The 20,585-nt window shown below is 35.9% G+C and overlaps 1 protein-coding gene across 26 annotated transcripts in view; it reads right to left on the bottom strand.

The window, feature by feature from the left end:
- MCTP1 (multiple C2 and transmembrane domain containing 1) overlaps nucleotides 1–20,585 on the bottom strand; it is a 490,830-nt gene that overhangs the window by 323,016 nt on the left and 147,229 nt on the right. For 2 of the 26 annotated variants that reach the window (XM_074328738.1, XM_074328737.1), the window contains exon 1: nucleotides 4,238–4,457. The exons of 21 other annotated variants lie outside the window; for them this stretch is intronic. In XM_074328738.1, the coding sequence (XP_074184839.1) occupies nucleotides 4,238–4,294 (57 nt within the window). In that variant the 5' untranslated portion in view covers nucleotides 4,295–4,457. Of the gene's footprint in view, nucleotides 1–4,237; nucleotides 4,459–4,777; nucleotides 4,883–20,585 lie in introns of those variants that run through there. 3 more of the 26 variants (XM_074328734.1, XM_074328735.1, XM_074328739.1) reach the window with 3 other exon arrangements.

The following is a 20,585-nucleotide window of genomic DNA, read 5'->3' as shown; positions in this document are numbered from 1 at the left end:
TCACTACTCAATATTTACTAAGCACCTATGGGATGTGTGGGACTGTTTTCTGGCATTAAAGTGTTTTCTTAACTTTGTAGATAAGAAAACAAAATTGAAAAAAGGCAAGAGCTTCACTGTCACTTCCAAAACCACAGGAGGGGGCAATATTACAAATAAATATTTATTCCTCTCACCACACTCTACAGCTCAGGGCTCTGTCCCTTAAACCACACACTATCCCATTGCATTTATAGTTAGCAAATTGTTTTTACGACCCATATACATTTACCGCATCTGTTTTGTTTATCTCTTAATGGTTACGTATCAGAGTCACACAGTTTTTTAAATCAAAGTAAACAAACTTTATTACAAAGCAGGGCTAGGATGTGTTGATAAGAGAGCATGATGATAAATTCTACTTATTTATTGAAGATATAAGTTGGAACACAGGACATGAAAATAGCATATACCTTTCATAAGAGTTACATTTCTAATTGAAAGAAATGGTGACCATGTTTTGAATTCTTAAAAGAAATAACCCTTATTGAAACCATCGCCACCAACACACACACACACACACACACACACACTTTAATTAATCTGTCTTCTAATCATAATGTTAACAGGTTTTAAAGAATTTTTTTCTTTATAAACCTATGCATTCATTAGTATAGTAGGATATATGGTATTAACTTCTATCATGAAAAGTCATCTTTCTCCCATCTCATCTTCCTGAAAAGAGTAGCGACCCATATGTATACATAACGTGTGTGTATGTATGTATGTATGTGTGTATGTATATATACATATATATATATATAATACAATATTATATTATATAATAGCCAGATCAATTCTAACAGAAAGGGTTGGAAGTTCATTGGTTGTTTAAATTTTCCTAATCTCTTTTTAAGGGTAAGCTTTTGGGGAATCCCTTTTTGCTAACTGCTTTTAACAAACGTAACAAAACAATCTACCATACTACCTACAATTTTAAAAGCTACAAAATCTATCCTTAGCCATTGTTCATATTTACTTTTATAATTCAATTCCAAAGTATAAGATGTTGGAAGCTTCCACTATGGCAACAGCTAAGAGATTACAAGATTTCTACAGTATAGTTTGATAATCATTTCACAAATCCATGCTCCATTAGACTAGATCCAACAGAGAATCTTAAGCTCACAAAACCTGTAAACAAGGCAACATGTCTTCTATGAAACATTCTCCAAGGATATAGCTTCCTATAAGGATGTTCCTCAACATCTGAAAAATATTATTTATTTGTTTATAAAAACCTTACCAGTAGGACTCAAGAAACAGCTCATCTTCTGACCAATTTTCAGCTACGTGGACAAACACAGAAAGACCCAGGTTTAGGTGTTGACTCAGACACTGGTTGAATGAAGCTAGGAACCTTTCTTAATCCTTTTGGACCTTAATGCCCTTCTTTGTGAAATGAAGATACGAGATGACATCTAAGTTCCCTTCTAAATATATAATTTTGTAAATCGTACTTTGTGATAATGGTATTTGTAATAAGCTCTGTGGAGTTCAAAAGCACTTTCATACCAACTGTTTCATTAGATCCTCATAAACTGATTTTTAGAGGTAGGTGGTGGAGTTATCACTACTATTATTTTCCCAGTAAGTGTGCTGCTTTTGATGTCCAGTGGGATTTATTAGAAACAGTAGAATCTAAAGAACCATCCAGAAAGATTTAGTTTTCAGGAATCAGAACAAATACTCTATTAAAAAATTTCTTCCTACTCTGTGGTTCCTTATCATGAATCTTTTAAAGCCTTAGTTAAAAAAAAAAAAATTAAAGAGAAAGAAAAATGTCATGCTATGTGCTTCTGTCGATGCAGTACCTACTGGAGGGAAATTATATTGATTTAAGGTTGAAAATAAAATTTAACTGCCACATGATAAATACCTTTTTAATCAGAATGAGTTTCCTTGAGCAACTGCAAATTTTAAAAGAGCACTGGGGCTTTGGTAAAATTGGGTCTTTATTTTTGGTGCTTATCTTTGCAAAATATTTTTAAGTAAGTCGGAAATTAACAGGTAAAATAGTTTACAAAGAGGAGAAAAAGGAGACTCTCATTAGTAAAAAGAAATATTCTGAATTCCGACAGGAATTCTGAGTATCTGTGATGTCTTGTCAGCTCCTTCACGTCAGGAAGACACAAAAACGATTCCTCAAAAATATGTCTAACATTTCATAGCTAACAAAATACAATAAGAAATGTAATATTATTTCATCTATGCAACAATCCTGTAAGGTAGATAAGGTTGTCCCAACAATGTTCCCAATTATTCTTCATCTCAGAGGTCAAGGAATTTCCTGAATAATTGAAATGCACAGGTTATCTGAAAGATTCATTTTTGTCATTATATCTAACCTCTTTCTGACCTCTTTCCTCATAAAAACCATTATGAGAAGTGAGAAATAGCAATATTACATTAATTGTGTTTCCTTACTTTCCTTCTCTCTTCCTGCCCATTACACACAGCCCTTCTGGAAGTGCAAAGAAACAGGAAAACAGCCAAAGGATGGGGAAAACAGAAAGAAGGAGGAGAAACAAGATGCCTCGATAATCTAATCAGGTAATTGCCAGTTGGCTGTACAATGTCATAAATAATTAACTTAATTATTTTAGAGCATAATCTAAATACTTGATTTCACAATATTTCATCAGTCTGAGTTGTCATGTCCAACAACAGTTTGTATGGCCATTATAACCCGTAATTAAGAATCTGAAACAATGCAAAGTGCAATAAGACATGCTTTTGTCTTGATGTAGATCTAGTCTCTTTTTATTGACATTTAATAATTCACATATAAGGAGAAATTCTGAAGCAGAATACTTCACTAACCAGGATAGCTCCCTCGCTGCCCAGGTAAAAAAGTCGAGTTCGATATACAATCTTGCATCAGGAGATCTGTTTATTACATCTAATATTCTAATCTTTTGAGACATGTGCCTTTTCCCTAAGCAAGGTCCCAGAGACTCATAGTACTGTCATTTTATTTAAAGTTTTTCGTTTCCAATTTGGAATACTGTCTTCAAATATGTTTGGAAGTTGAACTAATTTTAACTTTCCCTTCAAAGATGAGGAAAACCACATGCTTTCTATCAGTTCATGAACCCTTCTACTTTTGCAAAAACATGAGTTATTGAACATACATCTAATGAAAAGCAATTTGTATCTTGCAGTTTGCATCTAGCAATTTTGTCATGGGTATAATTTTGAATTGAAATGAAATGAAACAATCTCTAAGCATGATAGTGGGTCGATTAAAAAAAGAGAAATTATTCTAAAGCCACTGTCATTAAACGTGCAAAACCCCCTCAATTCATTAATATCTTACAAATTTACAGCTGTTGCTCTCAAAATCAAATTAACCTTTTCTACCTACAAAGAACTTAAAGGCCTTAACTGTGAGTGTCCAAAGTAATGCGACACCAGACACCACCTTTAGCACTGATTTGATGTTATTTCTTTAATCAATAAAAAACCAAGAGAGCGTTCCTGTCTTTCACACCAACCTCTTGGCAGCAAGCCTGAAGAATTTGAAAAACAAACACCACATTTTCTATCCACAGATTTTTCTATCCATACAATTTATATGTGAGTGTCTCCAACAGCCACTGAGGACGGGGTCTTCTGATCAACTCATACACATTTTAAAACAAACACATCAATCAGAAGTTTATAACTATGGTGGCCTTTCATTTAAATAGAAAGTCAAGTGTGAAAAGGAAAGAGAGTTTCACTACTTTTCAACTTTAAACTTTCTAATAATTAGTAAGACCACTTTGTATGTCAATAGAGAAACATAAAGAGCTATGATTAGAATAAATCCAAGCACAATCATATGAATTTTATGTATGTTTCTCCTTTATCCATGATCAGAGTAGCAAAAAGAAAAAACATAAATAAGATCCTAGTACTGTTTAACCCTTAAAAACGAAAACCAAGACAAAAATATATAAAAGTACTACAATATTTCCACAGCTTAAGCACATATTTTTCATGAAAAACTATCATAATGGAAATATCGATCTATCACATTAAGTATCTTGCAAATGGATTGTACTATAAGTTTAAAATTACTTCCATTAGAATTTCAAACGCCACCTCAACACTCTGTGAGAAGGCATTTTCTGAAGCATAATCATATACTAAAACTGCCACATCCATTCAAGGCTGCCACAATAAAATGATTAAACCAAAATATGGAACTTACCTTGTTATAAATAAGTGGCAAATTGCAGACACTTTTCAGCTTGCAGCTATCTAGCATATTTGATTAGAAAGAAACAAAACATCTTTCACTCCACTGAGAGAACTGCATATTCAGGCTTTCCGTACTGACTTCCAGCAAGGGAGGCTGTCCACCTCCAAGGACTAGTAACAGCTTCTTCACAGAGAGCACTTGCTGCTCTGAACTGCAGCGACTTAGAATGAAAGTCGGAGGAACCCGTGATGTTTAAATACCATTGCTTCACATTCACAGGATATGACTCAACTCTCTCTCTAACCAGTAGGGGTAGAGTTTCCCCTCGCAAAACTGTTAGGTTACATAATAAACATCACATTTGGGGTCCTAAAATGTTTATAAACTTAAAATTTTCACCTGCTAAACATGCATGTTTAGTAATTAACCTCTTCCCTGTGGCACAAGTTCTGAACGGAAATGAGAATTATAACATGACACAAAGAAAAACTATCCTGCTTGCTCTCTGCAGTGAACTAATTTAGTATTATTAAATGTGTGTGAACTTACCAATATCGCCCTGACAGAGATATAAAAAATAAGCACTATAAAGCCGCTAACATTCCCACCAGTGCAAAAACAGTATGTGGAATTTATCATGCAAGGAGTGGCGATTCCATGCAATACAGCAGCATCTCCTTCACTGAGTAGAGAAATGAAACAGATCTTCGTGGTTTGCTGTCGCTGATTCCCACAGAAATCCTGTCCTACGCTGTCATTACCTTGTGATACTCACTCTGCCTACCTCTCCAACTCCAAGCCCTTTTTCATGTATTTTGTGAACATTTCTGCAGGAACATGACTAATGACACAACTCCTCAAGTAAATGTGGCAATTTTCTGTGCTTTCTCTACCATCCGCTACCTCTTAACTGAGCTGTATGAAGCTTGATAACACATTGAATTATTATATTTGGACACATCAGTCAATAAATACGATAGACATACACCCTCGAAGAAAAATCTACTACATAAATTCAATTGCCAACACATCATCAAGGACAAAAAGATAAAACAAAAACAAAAACAAAAACAAAACACATGTCAATAATACCAAATAGACTGAAACCATCTAGACCAGGAATATTTAATAGAAGGTGAGCCACATATGTAATTTTAAACATTTTAGCGGTCACATTAAAAAAGTAAAAAGAAACATAAAATTAACTTTAATGTTTGCCCCACTGTGTCTAAAATATTATAATTTCAACATGTAATCAATACAAAATTATGAATTCAATATTTTACAATTTGTGTACTAGTTTTGGAGATCTATTGTGCATTTTACATTTAGAATACACGTTAATTGGAACTAGCTACATTTGACGGCGTAATAGTCATGCATGGCTAGCAGCTACCATACTGGACCGCATTCTGTCTAGAGTTTGAAGTTGGTTCTTAGTCTCCAGGTTGCAGTTCAGATGTTCTCTCCTCAGAGAGGGCTTCCCTTCCCACCTTACCTGAAATGACCTTGCCCAATTACTGCCTAGCTCATGATCCTTTTTATTTCCATCATAGTGCATCACAACCTGGAATTTTCTCCTTTATTCATCGGTTTACTTATTTCTAACATGTGGTCCCTAACGATAACCTGCAGGCAGAGATCTTGGTATAGTCAGTATTTTCTCCCCATCCCCTGGCACGGTGAGGAGTGCACAGCAGAATCTAATCAACATTGTCTAATGAATGAATAAATAAAATACAGAATTTGTGCTGTGGTTTAGCAAATGATCTATCATAACACTAAATTTTTAGCAAATACATTGGGTAACATTTTTCTGCATTGAAAAATTATCTCTTTTTTATAATGTTAGTGATCTTCAATCTATAGCATGCTTTATTTTCATATGCAATATTATATATGAATAATATACCTTTTCATTACCCTAGCAAAGATTTGGAAAGATAGTTATAAGAATACTTTGGTCCTTATGACATAAATCTGAATACCATAAGATGTCTATTTATCTCCTACTCACAAAAACAAAATATTATCTATAAGACATCCTTAGGGGACAATGATATATTTGCCTGACCAGCATATGTGCTTCCTCCTTCTGGTATCATCATCCTCACTTTTATCTGGCAAATCACCATCTCTTTCTTCGTTCTCAATCCATGCGTTTTGGGCCATGCTGAGCTGGCCCCAGAAGTGGGTATGTGACCCATGCCTGGTCAATCAGTGTATGTTATCTACAGAGCTACAATGATAAAGTCGAGAATAGACACACGGCCCAAGCTGGATCAGTGACAGCTAACCCCTCCATGTTTGCTGATACTGGAAAAGAGGTTGTTAAGTCTGTAGAATGAAAGCCTGGAACTGCTGGTTGACATATTTGCTACCACATGAAGTGAGGCTGTCTGAAAATGAGGCCAACCAAAAGAAAAACAAAATCAAAGATGTTAAAGGCATATTACAAACTACACTACTGCAGTTCCTAGATATGGCTATGCATTGTCCCATCTGCCCTCTGCTATAATGATGGATGCACTAGAATGGTCACTGCAGAATTTTTTGTAATAGTGAGAAACTAAAAACGTTGCAACAGGCCATGAATAGTAGAAGGGTTAAATAGATAACAGGTTAACCATACTAGGGAATATTATGTAGCTATTAAAAAGAACCAGGCTATCTAGAGGTACTGACATGCAAAGCTCCCCTAAAAAAAGCTTCCCTATTTAAATGGAAATAACACGTTGCAGAAAAATACATATCCCAGTTATTGGTATAGGAAGTTTTATATGCAAAGTCATAGAAAAGGGCCTGGATGACTGCACACAAATTGTCCACAAGTGCTTATGTCTGGGAAAGAGATTTGAATTAAGATAATGATGGGGGACAAATTTTGCTGTTTATTACCTAATGCATAAAGCTTATAAAATTTAAATGAATTCATGCATTTTTGAGGTAATTTGAAAAGAATATGTTACTCTTTAAAATAAAATAACAATTCGATATTTTGTATCTCAATATTGCACTATATTATTCTCACTCTAAGTGGACTACTCGTCTTTAATATTTTTTTAAAATAATGTAACAGAAATAAAAGTGCTGTTCTTTGTCCCACTGTCTCCATTCTTTACCAGCCCAAATTTATGTATCCTCTGAATTTTTCAGTCTGGCTAAAGGATATGCCAATATAGAGAAAGAAAGGACATAGAGAGACAGGAACAGACAGCAAACTACACTAAAATCTCCAATGTACCTTCTACCATTGGCCAAGGTCTTTGATTTATTTTTCCTCTTGGCCTTCTGAAAACTCTTTTATTGACTTCAGTAAAATACAGCTTGGATTTATTCAACTGTTAATGTAACAGCCAAATGTTTATAATAACATGCCTTAAATTAATTTAGTTTTGAATCACAGAAAACAAACTTGCTTATTATCAATTCACTGAAAAACTTCTAGTCTCTGACTTGTGCACAATTGCTATTCTCATTAATATAAAATCCAAGCCTTTTGTTTTGGCTTGCACTAGTCCTCAAAAATCTTCCCCTTATCTTAGATATGGGCATACTACTCATGCTTTTCCCTAGATTTGTACAGTATTTCCTCTTTTAAAGTTACATAGCTAAAGATACGTAGACTCTGAGGCAAGAGTTGGGGTCCTTTTGACTTCGTATAGATAAACATAATTTGAATTTATACAGTGCTGACAAACTGGATGAGCATGTCCAGCAGTGAGTATAGTTCTATTTTATTATCAAAGCCACCTATCCTAAAAACTTAACACCTCATACAGTATCTCTTGGCTTTCTCCTTCCCACCACTTAAAACCTTAACATTATGCAAAATTTTCTTCAGATTTTCTGGAAGAAATAAAACATTACAGATACAACTGAAGACCCCAGTGCTCCTACCTATCTCACTTCTTTCCTTTCTCTCCAAAGGTAAACACTCTCCAGGGTTATCTTTTATCACTCCAAGACATCTTTTTATACTTTTGTTAAATATGTGAGTATCCATAACAAGATGCTGATACATATTTTCAGCTTTATAAAATGGTATCATAGTATATCTAGATCCTTTCATTTATTTTTGCTTACATTATCTTCTTGCAATTTACATGTAGCTCCACATAGTTTATTCTTTTTAACTGCTATATAGCATTCTACTTCATGCATCCATTCTCCTGTTGGTGGACATTGAGGTTGTTTCTAATTTATAGCTATTATTAAACTACTCTAATTCTTGTACATGTACAATAATTTCTTGGAAAATATACAGCTAGGAATGGAATTGTAAGGTCATAAGATATGCAGCTTCGCCTTTACTAGACATTGCCAAACTATAACATAATTAGGCTAATTTACAATTCAAACAGCAACATATGAAAGGTTTTGCCACACTAGATGCTTTCAAACACTCTGCACAGTATTGATACTCCAGTTCTGACATTTTTGCCACTTGTGTGTGATTGGTACAGAATCTTAATATTTTAATTTCATTTCCCTGATTACTTCTGAAGTTGAGCATTTTATTATTATTAGCCTTTTTCCTTTGGGGTTGTGTGCCCTTCCCTTACTTATTTTGGGGAGGTCTTTATATATTATAGTTCTACTCCTTTGTCAATTATATGAGTTATAGATATCCCCCTTCAGTGTGTGGTTTATTTTATCATTGCTTAATATGTCTTCTGCTGTTTGTTTATTATTTTAAAATTTTGGTTTGTTTCTAATGAAAAGTTGTTTGTTTGTTGTTTTCAGTTACTTATCTGTACTTCTTGAATCAAAAAATGGTGAAAATTAAGTGGTTTGTAGTCATTATTTCTGAAGCATTCCCAACATTAATGTCAGGTTGGATCTCTACAGGGGAACTGAGAAGAATTTTGATCTCCAATGAAAAGTTCAGTTCATCATTTATTAGTACCTGCTGTGTGCCCTACACTGTGTTAAGAGCATATAAACATGAAGTAGTCCACAGAATCAAGAAATATACAGCCTCACTGAGGAAAAAAATTTGTAAGCATACACTGATAATGAAATTCAGAAGTAATCATGTGCCAGAAATTATGCTAATTTAGTGTTTAATTGAACAGTAATTTAAATAAGATGAATTAAATGTTATTGTAAAAGATATATACAAGATGTTATGGAAGCAGAGAGAAAAGAATATGTTATTAATCTTGCACCCCAAAGATTATTCAAGATATAAAGTAGTCAAATTTGAGGTAGTATGGACCTGTAAGGTCTAGTAAGACCTACAACTGACATTTCTATTTTCTCAAGCAGATCTATTTTCCCAAACAGATCACTCATAAATTAATCCTAATTTATTTAGAAGATTATAAGAACTCAGGGTCAGATTATCCATTTGGAAAAAAAAAAAAAATGCTTCCTTGGGCAACAAATTCATTTTTACAGTCAGCGCTTCAACTACATAATGACACAGCCACCATTAGACGCAAAGTTTTTTTAAAAGGCCCGTAGTTCTTAAGAATCCTAACAAATGGCACATCTTCCTCTAGCACGCTGAAGTTAACAATAAGCTCTTGTTCCTTAAAGAAATTCCATGGTAAGACATTTGGAAACAAAGCATCCAAATTCATCTTTTTTGTAAATACGGTGTTCACATTATGTTTCTCTCAATGTAGGGAAAAGCTATAGCCTTTTAAAAAGTATGGAATATAGGAGTACTTCATATTCTTCACCCAGGAGGAAGAAAAGACTCTTGGGCTAGAAACAGAGAAGAGTTGCAAACAGCAGCACATATTTCCTGAGGAAAGATCAAGGGTATCCATCCATCCCACTTCCGCGAAGCTATGAGATTTACACTTCAGTCTCCATATCACTGTAACCCTCAAGGACTTAAAAACTAAAATGTGTTTTCAATACTTGGGGGTGACAGTGAAAATGAATCAGGAACTGAGAAAAAAAGACCGCCATCTGAGAATTAAACTTTGAAATAAAAATACAGTAGGTCAGAACATATGCATAAATGAAGACAACTTCAATTGTCAGAACAGTGCAAACTCAAATGCCTAGAGGCACGTATGTTACCAGCAGGTAATGCGGATCAATGTCAAGTACCTGGTGGGAAACATGGGGAACTGAGTGAAGGGCAGGACCCAAGCTTCATCTAGAGCAGGGGGGTCCAGACTTTTTTCAACGTTTTTCACCACGGGCCATATGTGGTAAAATACACAAACAGCCAGGCCACTCACTCGAGGTGAAGTACATAGTGCCTCACCTGGTTTATTTAAGTAAACTAAATATATTTTTGGAATTTGCTGTGGGCCAATTAACAATGGATTGCAGACCGCAGGTGGCCCGCGGGCTGCAGTTTTGACACCCCTGATCTAAAGGGAATAGCCTCTCCTCAGCTCCAGAGGACTGATCTGATGTGGGAAGGGCCCAGGAAGGCCAGATCTCTGGAGTTTTCAATGGAGGCTAGAAGTCTGGTGGTTATGTGTATACTCCTGAATTTTAAATCTTAGCCTCTATGCAGGATAAGAGACAATCAAAAGCTTTTGAAAGCCAGACTTGCCTCATGGACAGCTAGTCTTGGACCCTCAGGCTGAATTAACACAGCCTCTGGCATGGCAATAATCTGATGGAACATATTAACTCTACCAGTAAAAAGACATAGTTTAGACAAGGAAATAGGTACAAAGCAGTCTCAGAAACAATCATAGGTAGTGGCCATTCAAACGCTGGGAGAAAGTGCTCTGGGCTGGTGCCATGTCCTTTTTTACTGTGAATCTGCCTCTTTATTCATTAAACCTGTGAGTCTGGGAAAAAACTGCCCTTCTGATTCCATGCTCACCAAGCTGCTCTTTGATTAGAATATGGTATCCCGTCTGCATGGCTTCAGGGAGAACTTACTGGAAACTTGAGGGACTTGAGGAGCAACTCAGCAGCTATGTCTCATTATAAATTAATACACTGATAGCCTGGTTAGAGATGTGATCTGCCTACAGGCACAGAATGGGCTGGGTGGGAACACAAGCGTCCAGGTCCAGCAGTTTCACTTCTCGTTGTAAATGGAAACATTGGCATTCTGAGCCTGTACATTAGTCGTATGAGCTTCATTAATACGAGCCCAGCTCTGGGGGACAGATGGGCTCTGGAACTGCTGACAAGTGTGGTTTCTGGGCCCACATGGCTTTGGGCCAGACCATGGATAGTGGCAAATTCCTTAACACAAGTCCACCTTGCAAGGCCTCTTGGGAATTTAGGTGAGTTATCTTACAGCCTCACTTACCCTCACTGCACCCACAGACATCCCTTTCAAAGGACCCCTATCTGGTTCTCTAAAGGTCTCAAAATGACCTAGAAGTACAAAGTGGAGCATGAAAGATAAACCTCAATGAACAGGGACAGAAAACTCACAAAAATTATATATTTGTAGTCACTGGCACTAGGACGTGAAAACTATGCCATATACTTGCTATAGACCATCCCATTTAATCCTGAGAAACTCTGTGAGTTAGGTACTACTTTGGGCAATTATTCTCTTTTGCAAAGGAGGAAAACTGAGGCTTCAGGAGGTTAAGTAAGTCCATCACACTTACACACCTAACAAGTAGTATAGTTGGGATTAGAACCCATACCCTCAAACACTACACTATGTTGTCTGTATACTGCATTTCGCTTTTTTTTTTTTTTTTTTTTTTAACACCAAACATGCATTGTGCACTTAGCATGCTGGGTATTCTTCTAAATACTTTACTGATATGAACTAATTTCTCCTTCATAGAAACCCTATGAAATGTGCACTAAAATTCTGATAAGGAAACTAAGGCAAAAGGTTGATTAACTTGCCTAAGATTATAGAGTTAGTAGGTAGCATTACCAGGATGAAAACTCAGGCAGTCTGGCTTCAGAGACCCTGCTCTCAGTTTCTGTGCTACTCTCACAATGTTCCCTAGGAAGAATTGATGACGATTCCAATTTTCAATATTAATTTCAGTACTATTGTAAGTGCCATTTTTCAGGAGGATGGATAGAAACACGTGGGAAACAAATCTCTTATGTAATATCATTTCTCTTATTATATACCAATTAGAGAAACTACAGCTCTTGTGTATTTGAGACATACAGAGTAAGTAATAACCATAAAATAATGCAGGCCTGGATATAATTATTCTTAGGAGATATATCCAAGGAGAGTGACAAATTTAAGTCTACATTTTTTTCTTCACTACTCTAGAGGGAATGACAGGAATATTTTTTATTTCTGCATTTATAAATCCTGGGAGGTGACAACTGGAATACTTTTGAGACATCTAAGATGAAGCAAATATTCCAGATTAATAATTTAAAGGTCATTTTCTCTTAGAAACCGAGCAAGTTTAATTTCAGAATAAAGGTACATTGAACATAAAGAAATCGATGTGGCTACCTCCTACTTTAAACCAAACTTCCAGTTAAACTTAAAATGGGACTTTCAGATCTATAAATTGCCGACTTTTATTAAGAATAAAACTTTGGAATTGATTTGGCAAAAATAACTTCAGACTCACATTGTAAATGTGAAGGAAACTTTTCTATTTAAATAGTGAGAAAAGGCCTTCACTGGTTTCTATAACATTTAATCCAATTTAGACTCTTTCTGCCAGGGTCTAAAAAGGTTAACTCCATCCTGAATTCAGAAGATCTCTTTAATTCTGGGATCTGTTTTGTTCTCCTCTAGTCTCTGCTGTTAGATTTAGTTCATAAACTCTTTCTGCAAACCGCCATTTTGGGAGCTAGGGCATGCTACTGAATCAGCTCACAAGGTGGCTCTGAACAATAGGGACCGTGCCTACAGTCCTTCTTTCTTTCAGCCCTCTATTCTCCAAAACAGGCCAAACATTTTGCTTAACACAATTTATATAGTCTGGTCATCAAAACATAGTTTACTTCACTGGCAATACTGCTTGTTAGTCCCATACCTCACAGAAATCTCAGCATAGCTCACAAAATATTTAAGAGAATCATTCTGGAATAGGAACCACCCATTTGGATTAAAAGAGATAGGGACAGTACAAAATAAAGCGGACTTTGGACACTATGGATAGGAAACAGGCTGAAAAACTATTTAGTTGCAAATGCAGTTTGTTTGTTTTTTGTTTTGTTTTGTTTGTTTGCTTGTTTAATGGAAGATGAGGGCTGACTCAGAGGGCAGGACCAAGAGTCTGGAGGGTAGAACCAAGAGCAGGAAAAGACAATTCCCAACAGAACTAGATCCTAATGAAGAAACAGGTGGCATGAGCCTGGATGGATTTCATGACTGCTGTGGCCTAGTGACTGCTGTATACCTTCTGCTTTCCCTGCTTTTTTAATGAATGTGTCTACGAGTATAGCCATTTACCTATGTCTGCCTTGCTACTGAAAGTTGGGTGTTGGGAGGGTGGGGGGCGTAGGGAAATGTTGGTGAAAGGGCACAAAGTTTCGGTTATGAAGGATGAATAAGTGCTGGGGATCTAATGTGCAGCGTGGTGACTATAGTTAATACTATGTTGTATACTTGGAATTTGCTAAGGTTGTAAATCTTAAATGTTCTCATCACACACAAAAAAGGTAACTATGTGAGTGATGGCTGTCAGCTTAATTGTGGTAATCATTTCCTAATGTATACATATATCAAGACATTATATTGAATATCATTAAAATACATAATATTTATTTCTACCCTCAGTAGAGCTGGGCGTAAAAAGGAAAGTTGGGTATGGATGGGAGGGGGGGCAGATAACTTATTTCTTTAGTTCAGAATTCTTCAGATTTAGCAGCTATACCCAAAGAACTGCACTGAAGTAGCCTAATCTTCACCTGGACCTTAGATAATAAAACACTGGACTTCAAGCAGATGTGAAGGTCTTGGGGAAAAGGATGAGTATATCTTGCATGTGTGGTAGAAGTGAGTGGGAGCTGCATGGTAGATTGTGGAAGATTGTATTTTCCAAACAGGGCCACCAAAAAAAAAAAAAAAAATCTCTTCCATTCCACATGCTCCTCTCTCTATGTGATGTTGACATTCCATTCTTCCCATCAATAGGGGATGTGAGGTTCCCTCCCCTTGAATCTGGACAAAGTTGTGACTAGCAGAAGTGATGCTGTGTGACCTCTGAGGGTTGGTCATAAAAGTCGGTATTGTGTCCATGTGGATCTCTTGAGGACTTGCTCTTTGCATCCAGTCACCACACTACAATGAAGCCCAAGCAGCCCATGGAGAGGCCCGTATGTAGGTAAAGCTAGGCCGATAGCCTCAGCTGAGCTTCCTGTCAATAGCCAGCACCAACTTTCCAGGTGTCCGAAGAAGCCTTGAAAGTGGATCCTCTAGCCCCCAGTTGAGTTATGCTGCATGGAGCAGAGACAATCTGCCCTTGCCAAGTCCTGCCAAAATTGCACACTGATGAACAAAATAAATGGTTGATGCTATTGTAAGCCTCTAAGCTTTGAGACAGCATGGTATGCAACAATATATAACTGGAGTGCCTCCTATTTCTCACTCCTTATTCTCCATGACTTTTCTAGACCATAAAGCTGATCAACTTATGTCTCAAACCTTTCTTTCTCTCTTTCTCTCTTTCTCTCTTTCTCTCTGTCTCTCTGTCTCTCTCTCTCTCTCTCTCTCTCTTTCCCTCCCCTCCCCTCCCCTCCCCTCGCCTCCCCTCCCCTCCTCTCTTTTTCCAGTTTGGATCTCTACTACTAGACTGTAATCAGCTTGAGGTCATGAATCATTTTTAGCATTATAATAGCATTAAAAATGTAGTGCATAAATCAATTAGCAAAATACTTTGTTCCTGGAACTTGTATAGGATCTATAACGGAGTCTTGACTCATAACATGCAAATTCTGTGAAACTGAATTACCAAACTAACAACTGCTGATTTCCCTTAAATGAATCTATGGGAAACATTTTTTAGAAATTAATTCACTTGCCAATGTTAAAATCATTTGGACTTATAAATTGAGAGACGTTCTTGATGGAAACACCTTGTAACTAAGAAAACATGGTGGGGAAAATCACCACAAATTTCTTTATAAGCGGATAATATGCTGTTTTGCCCAAACCTCAATAATTTGACTTTGACAAATACTGAACTATAAGAACAAACACTGTTCTGCTTTATCATATAAAGTATAGCATTTTAAGCATTTCTCAACATCCACGTATAATTTTTGCTGTTACCATTTCTGAGAATCTCAAATTTTTCTATTAGCACAATATGCTATATCTTTTTTTCCAAAATATTCCTTTATTCCTTCTGGAGTACACAACCACTCCCAAATCCCCCTGTAACAAGTTCTTTTTATTTGCACATTTGTTTATTTGTTTTGCTTCTTAGTGATTAATTCTATCCAAAGTAGACTACTTTCTCTTTTATTATTTATGCTAGATTTTTATAAAACCCATTTTCCCTAAGGAGTTTTAGCTACTTAGCATACTGAGGTTGTGTGTGTGTGTGTGTGTGTTTTGTTTGTTTATTTTAATGCACGTCTTTCAAGCACTGCTTTAGCAAAGAAGAACAAAGTTAGAAGAAAAAGGTCACAGAGTAAATGACAAAGTAGCAAGGTCAAAAGTGAATAGGGGCTGATTTATTTGTAGATAATGAGAATTCAGGGAATTTTGAAAATAACTATGTCCAAACCATGTTCAACTTTATAGTGCTACCCTTCGGAAAAGAAGGTGTTCTGATCTCTCATTTTAAAGTTGACTTCGAGATCTCTACTTCCAGGTTACTCTGCTTCTGCCAGTCTCTTACATCTGCATTCAAGAATGAGAAATGAGCAACAATCTCTGTTCTCTGTATATTATGCTGGATTTGGGCAAGGCTAAATGAAGCAGCAGTCTGAAGTCAATGACACTGTTAGACTTTCACTGTATGTAAACTCACTGAAAAAATTAAGTGAGATTTTATGTTGGGAGTGGGATGGTGACAGTGGGTTTGAGCTAAAGGGAGGCACGGTGGGCAGTTAAGAGACTTTTCTGGGTTTCGTGCACTGAGAGGTGACAAGACCTTCAAAGGAAAGACTGGTAATCCCACTTTTGGAAGTGGAACTTTAGACACTCTGAATGGGGACTCAGAGTTACAACTAAGCTGATTTAAAGACAGCAAAGAAATGTGATATTTATCACACACTGATTTTGTGGGCAGAGACATTCAAAAGTGCCACATCTTCAGCAAAACAAAATTAGAAAAGCACACGCCAGTGTTCTGTCTGTACCACGCAGCAGTATTCAGTACTTCCATTGTGGAGATTGTGACTTACTGAGGTATTTTTATTGGGGGCGGGGGGAGGGAAGCAAAGAATTTCAACAGCTTCTTTAAGAAGGTATTAATAACCCCATTATAATTAGTGGACAAAACACCTAAGAACTTTTTCATTCTCAGTCAAATAAAAGGGAAAGTCTTAATTGCTTGTTCAATTTGATAATGTTTTAAATTTAAAAGGGGAATGAACTCTTACAACTAATATAGCTTCAGCTGGTAAAGACAGAAAAACTTCTAAGAAGAGTGATTATAGTTTTCTCAGCTTCTGCTTTGCTATGAGCCTTAATGGTAGTGAAGAAGGAAGAAAGACAAACAATCTATGTGAAGCAAGAAAGAAAAGCAAGAAAGGGAAAAGCAGAGTTGTCTCAAAATTGGCTTGAGAAAATGGGTCTGCTTAAAAGTTACCATAAATGGTAGAAGCTCTAATTCTTGCAGTATGCTAAAGCACAAAAGCTTTGAGCATCTTACAGAGCTAAGTGAAATAAATGGAAGAACTTCAGCACAAGACCTGTATACCATAAAAGGCTTGAAATACCTTATCTTAGAATGGGCTGGATTTTAATTATAAAGTTGTTTTGTGAAAATGAATGGGGCAGAGAAAGAATCAGTTGAATTTCCAAATTAGTTCCCCAACCCATCAATGAATATATCATGCTAAAATATACATTGTACGCAATATTATTCTCTAATTGCTCTATTTTAAATAGCTCTAATTGGAGCCCCTGCCGCACAACTTTATGGGATTCCATTATGTTTTTGCTTATTCATTGTGTTTAAATACTTTATGCGTTATAATTGTTCAAACGCATATGTGTTAGGCCTTATGGGCTTCTACCATGACAATAAATCATTATTTTAATAGCTTTTTTCCCCTCATTATAATGGGAATCAATGTTTATTTTACAGATTAGAAAAATTCTAAAAAAATACAGATTAAAAAATTGCCTATAATATGAACTCTTACAAATAACTAATGGTTAACATATTTACATCCTGAACAAATATTTATTGAGTGTCTACTTTGTGCCAGGCCCCTTGTCTTAGAATAAAGACACAGCAGATTTTCCCTCCTTCTAGTAAGAAGATCCAGGAAATAAACCTATAAACAAATAATATTAAACACTTAAAAAATTAATATGAAGAAAATAAAACAAGCTAATGTGATAGTTAAGTGACTGAGACGTAGGGAGAGGGAAAAGCTTGAGCTAGCAGAGAAAGGTTGTCACTTTGACGAGGTAACCTTTGAGGAAGAGTCAACTGATGAGAAGAAAGTAGTTATGGCAAGCTGCAGGGGAAGTTTGTTTTGGTAACGTAGATCAGCACAAGCAAAGGCCCGAGAGAGAAATGATCTTCTGGTATGGGAGAAACACAAGAAGGCTCGAGTGCCCAGAATGTAGTGAAAGAGGGGTAGAGTCAAAAGACAGGATATTGAAATGCTGAAATGCTGGATGGAGGCCTAATAGTGTACAGTCTTTGAGACACTGGAAATAAATTTGGACTTCATTTTGGTGATTTCCATCATGGGAGTCACATGATCTCTTTTAGGAAGAACACTCCCACTGTTGGGTGCAGGTTAGATCACAGGGGACAAAAGAGTGAACATGGGTTACCTGTCAGGAGGCTGTTTCAGGAACCAAGTGCAGTGGATAAAAGTGTGTTAAGATTCAGAATGTATTTTGGGTAAAGATGATACGAATTGCTAATAGATCAAAGTACAAAGGAAAAAGGTGATCAAACATGATTCATAGTCTTTTATTCTATGCAATGGAGTTAGTGCTTAGTGGTTCTATTTGTGGAGTAGCAAAATTTCATTTAAAAAAGGTCCTTTTATCACACATCAATAAATACATTATTAAAACTGTACCCAATTTGCCCACTTTCACCACTTTTATTAAACACAGTACTGAAAGTCCTAGCCATAGCAATTAGAAAACAAAAAGAAATAAAAGGCATCCCAATGGGAAAGGAAGAAGTAAAAATGTCATTATTTGCACATGACATGATACTACATGCAGAGAACCTCAAAGATTCCACACACAAAAACTATTAAAAGTGGTGAATGAAATTAGCAGGATACAAAATTAATATTTTAATTTAATGCATTTTTATACACCAGTTACGAACTATCAGAAAGAGAAATTAAGAAAACAATCCCATTTATAATTGCATCAAAAAAATAAAACAAAATACTTAGGAATAAATTTAATCAATGAAGTAAAAGACCTGTACTCAGAAAATTGTAAGACATTGAAGAGAGAAATTCAAGAAGACACAAATAAATGGAAACATATACCATGCTAATGGATAAGAAGAATTAATATAGTTAAAATGTCCGTATTACCCAAAGCAATCCATCCATAGATTCAGTGCAATCCCTTCAAAATACCCAATGTATTTTTCACAGAACTAGAACAAATAATCCTAAAATTTATATGGAAACATAAAAGATCCCAAATAGCCATAGCAATCCTGAGAAAGAAGAACGAAGCTGGACATACCACACTACCTGATATCAAATTATACTACAAGGCCATAGTAATCTAAACAGCATGGTATTGGCATAAATACAGAGATATATATCAATGCAACAGAATAGAGCCCAGAAAAAAAAATCCATGTCTATATGGTCATTTAATTTACAACAAAGGAAGCAAGAATTTACATTGCAGTAAAGACAATCTATTATAAATAAATGGTGCTGAGAAAACTGGACAGATACATACAAAAACATGAAAGTGGGCCACCTTCTTATGCCATTTACAAGAATACACTCAAAATGGATTAAAGACTTAAATATAAGGCCCCAAACCATAAAACTCCTAGAAGAAAATATAGAAAGTAAACGCTCAGACATTACCCTTAGTAATATTTTTACTGATATATCTCCTTGGGCAAGGGAAACAAAAGCAAAAATAAACAAATGGGACTACATCAAACTAAAAAGTATTTTAACAGCAAAGGAAACCATCAACAAAACAAAGAGATATTTTACTGAATGGGAGAAGATATTTACGAATGATACATCTGATAAGGGGTTAATATCCAAAATTTAAAAAAACAAAACAAAACAAAAAACCTCATACAACACAACACCAAAAACACAAACAATCCAATTAAAAAATGGGCAGAGGACCAGAACAGACATTTCTCCAAAGAGGATATACAGATGGTCAATACACATAAAAAGATGCTCAACATCACTAATCAGCAGAGAAATGCAAGTAAAACCCACAATGAGATACCACCTCACTCCCGTCAGAATGACTATCATCAATAAATCAACAAACAACAAGGCTTGGCAAAGATATGGAGAAAAAGGAACCCTTGTGTACTGTTAGTGGGATTGCAAATTGGTGCAGCCACTATGGAAAGCAGTATGCAGGTTCCTCAAAAAAATTAAAACTAGAACTATCTTATGATCCAGCAATTCTACTCCTGGCTATTTATCCAAAGAATCCAAAATACTAATTTGAAAAAATATATGCATTATTATGTTTACTGCAGTGCTATTCACAATAGCCAAGATATAGAAATAATCAAAATGCCCATCAAAAGATGATTGGATAAAGAAATTGTGGTACATTTATCCAATGGAGTATCACTCGGCCATAAAATGGGCAGTGGGGAGGGGGGAGAACTGGGAAGCACTTGTAAAATCCACAGCCCAGGGGCACAGGCTCACTAAAAACTGAAACTGAATGATGGGACCATAGAACACTCACCAGTCTTTCACACTTTAGGACCACATTACTGAGACTTATTTAATGGAGTTCCTTTTACGCAATACATCATGTCCACCTTTCAACAAAAATTACAAGGCATACTAAAAGGCAAAAATCACAGTTCAAAGAGACAGAGCAAGCATCAGAAGCACATTCAGATATGGCAGAGATGTTGCAGTTATCAGGCCAGGAATTTAAAACAACTATGATTAATACGCTAAGGGATTTAATGGGAAAAGTAGGTAACCTGTAAGAACAGATGGGTAAGATAAGCAGAGAGAAATTTTAATAAAGAATCAAAGAGAAATGCCAGAGATCAAAAACACTGTAACAAAAATGAAGACTTCCTTTGATAGGCTTATTAGTAGATAAAATATGGCTGAAGAAAGATCTCTG

The sequence above is a fragment of the Rhinolophus sinicus genome, linkage group LG03, assembly GCF_036562045.2.
Source record: "Rhinolophus sinicus isolate RSC01 linkage group LG03, ASM3656204v1, whole genome shotgun sequence".
Classification (NCBI taxonomy): Eukaryota; Metazoa; Chordata; class Mammalia; order Chiroptera; family Rhinolophidae; genus Rhinolophus; species Rhinolophus sinicus.
Note: the sequence above shows the minus strand (reverse complement) of the source record. Positions and strands in the feature narration are given on the sequence as shown.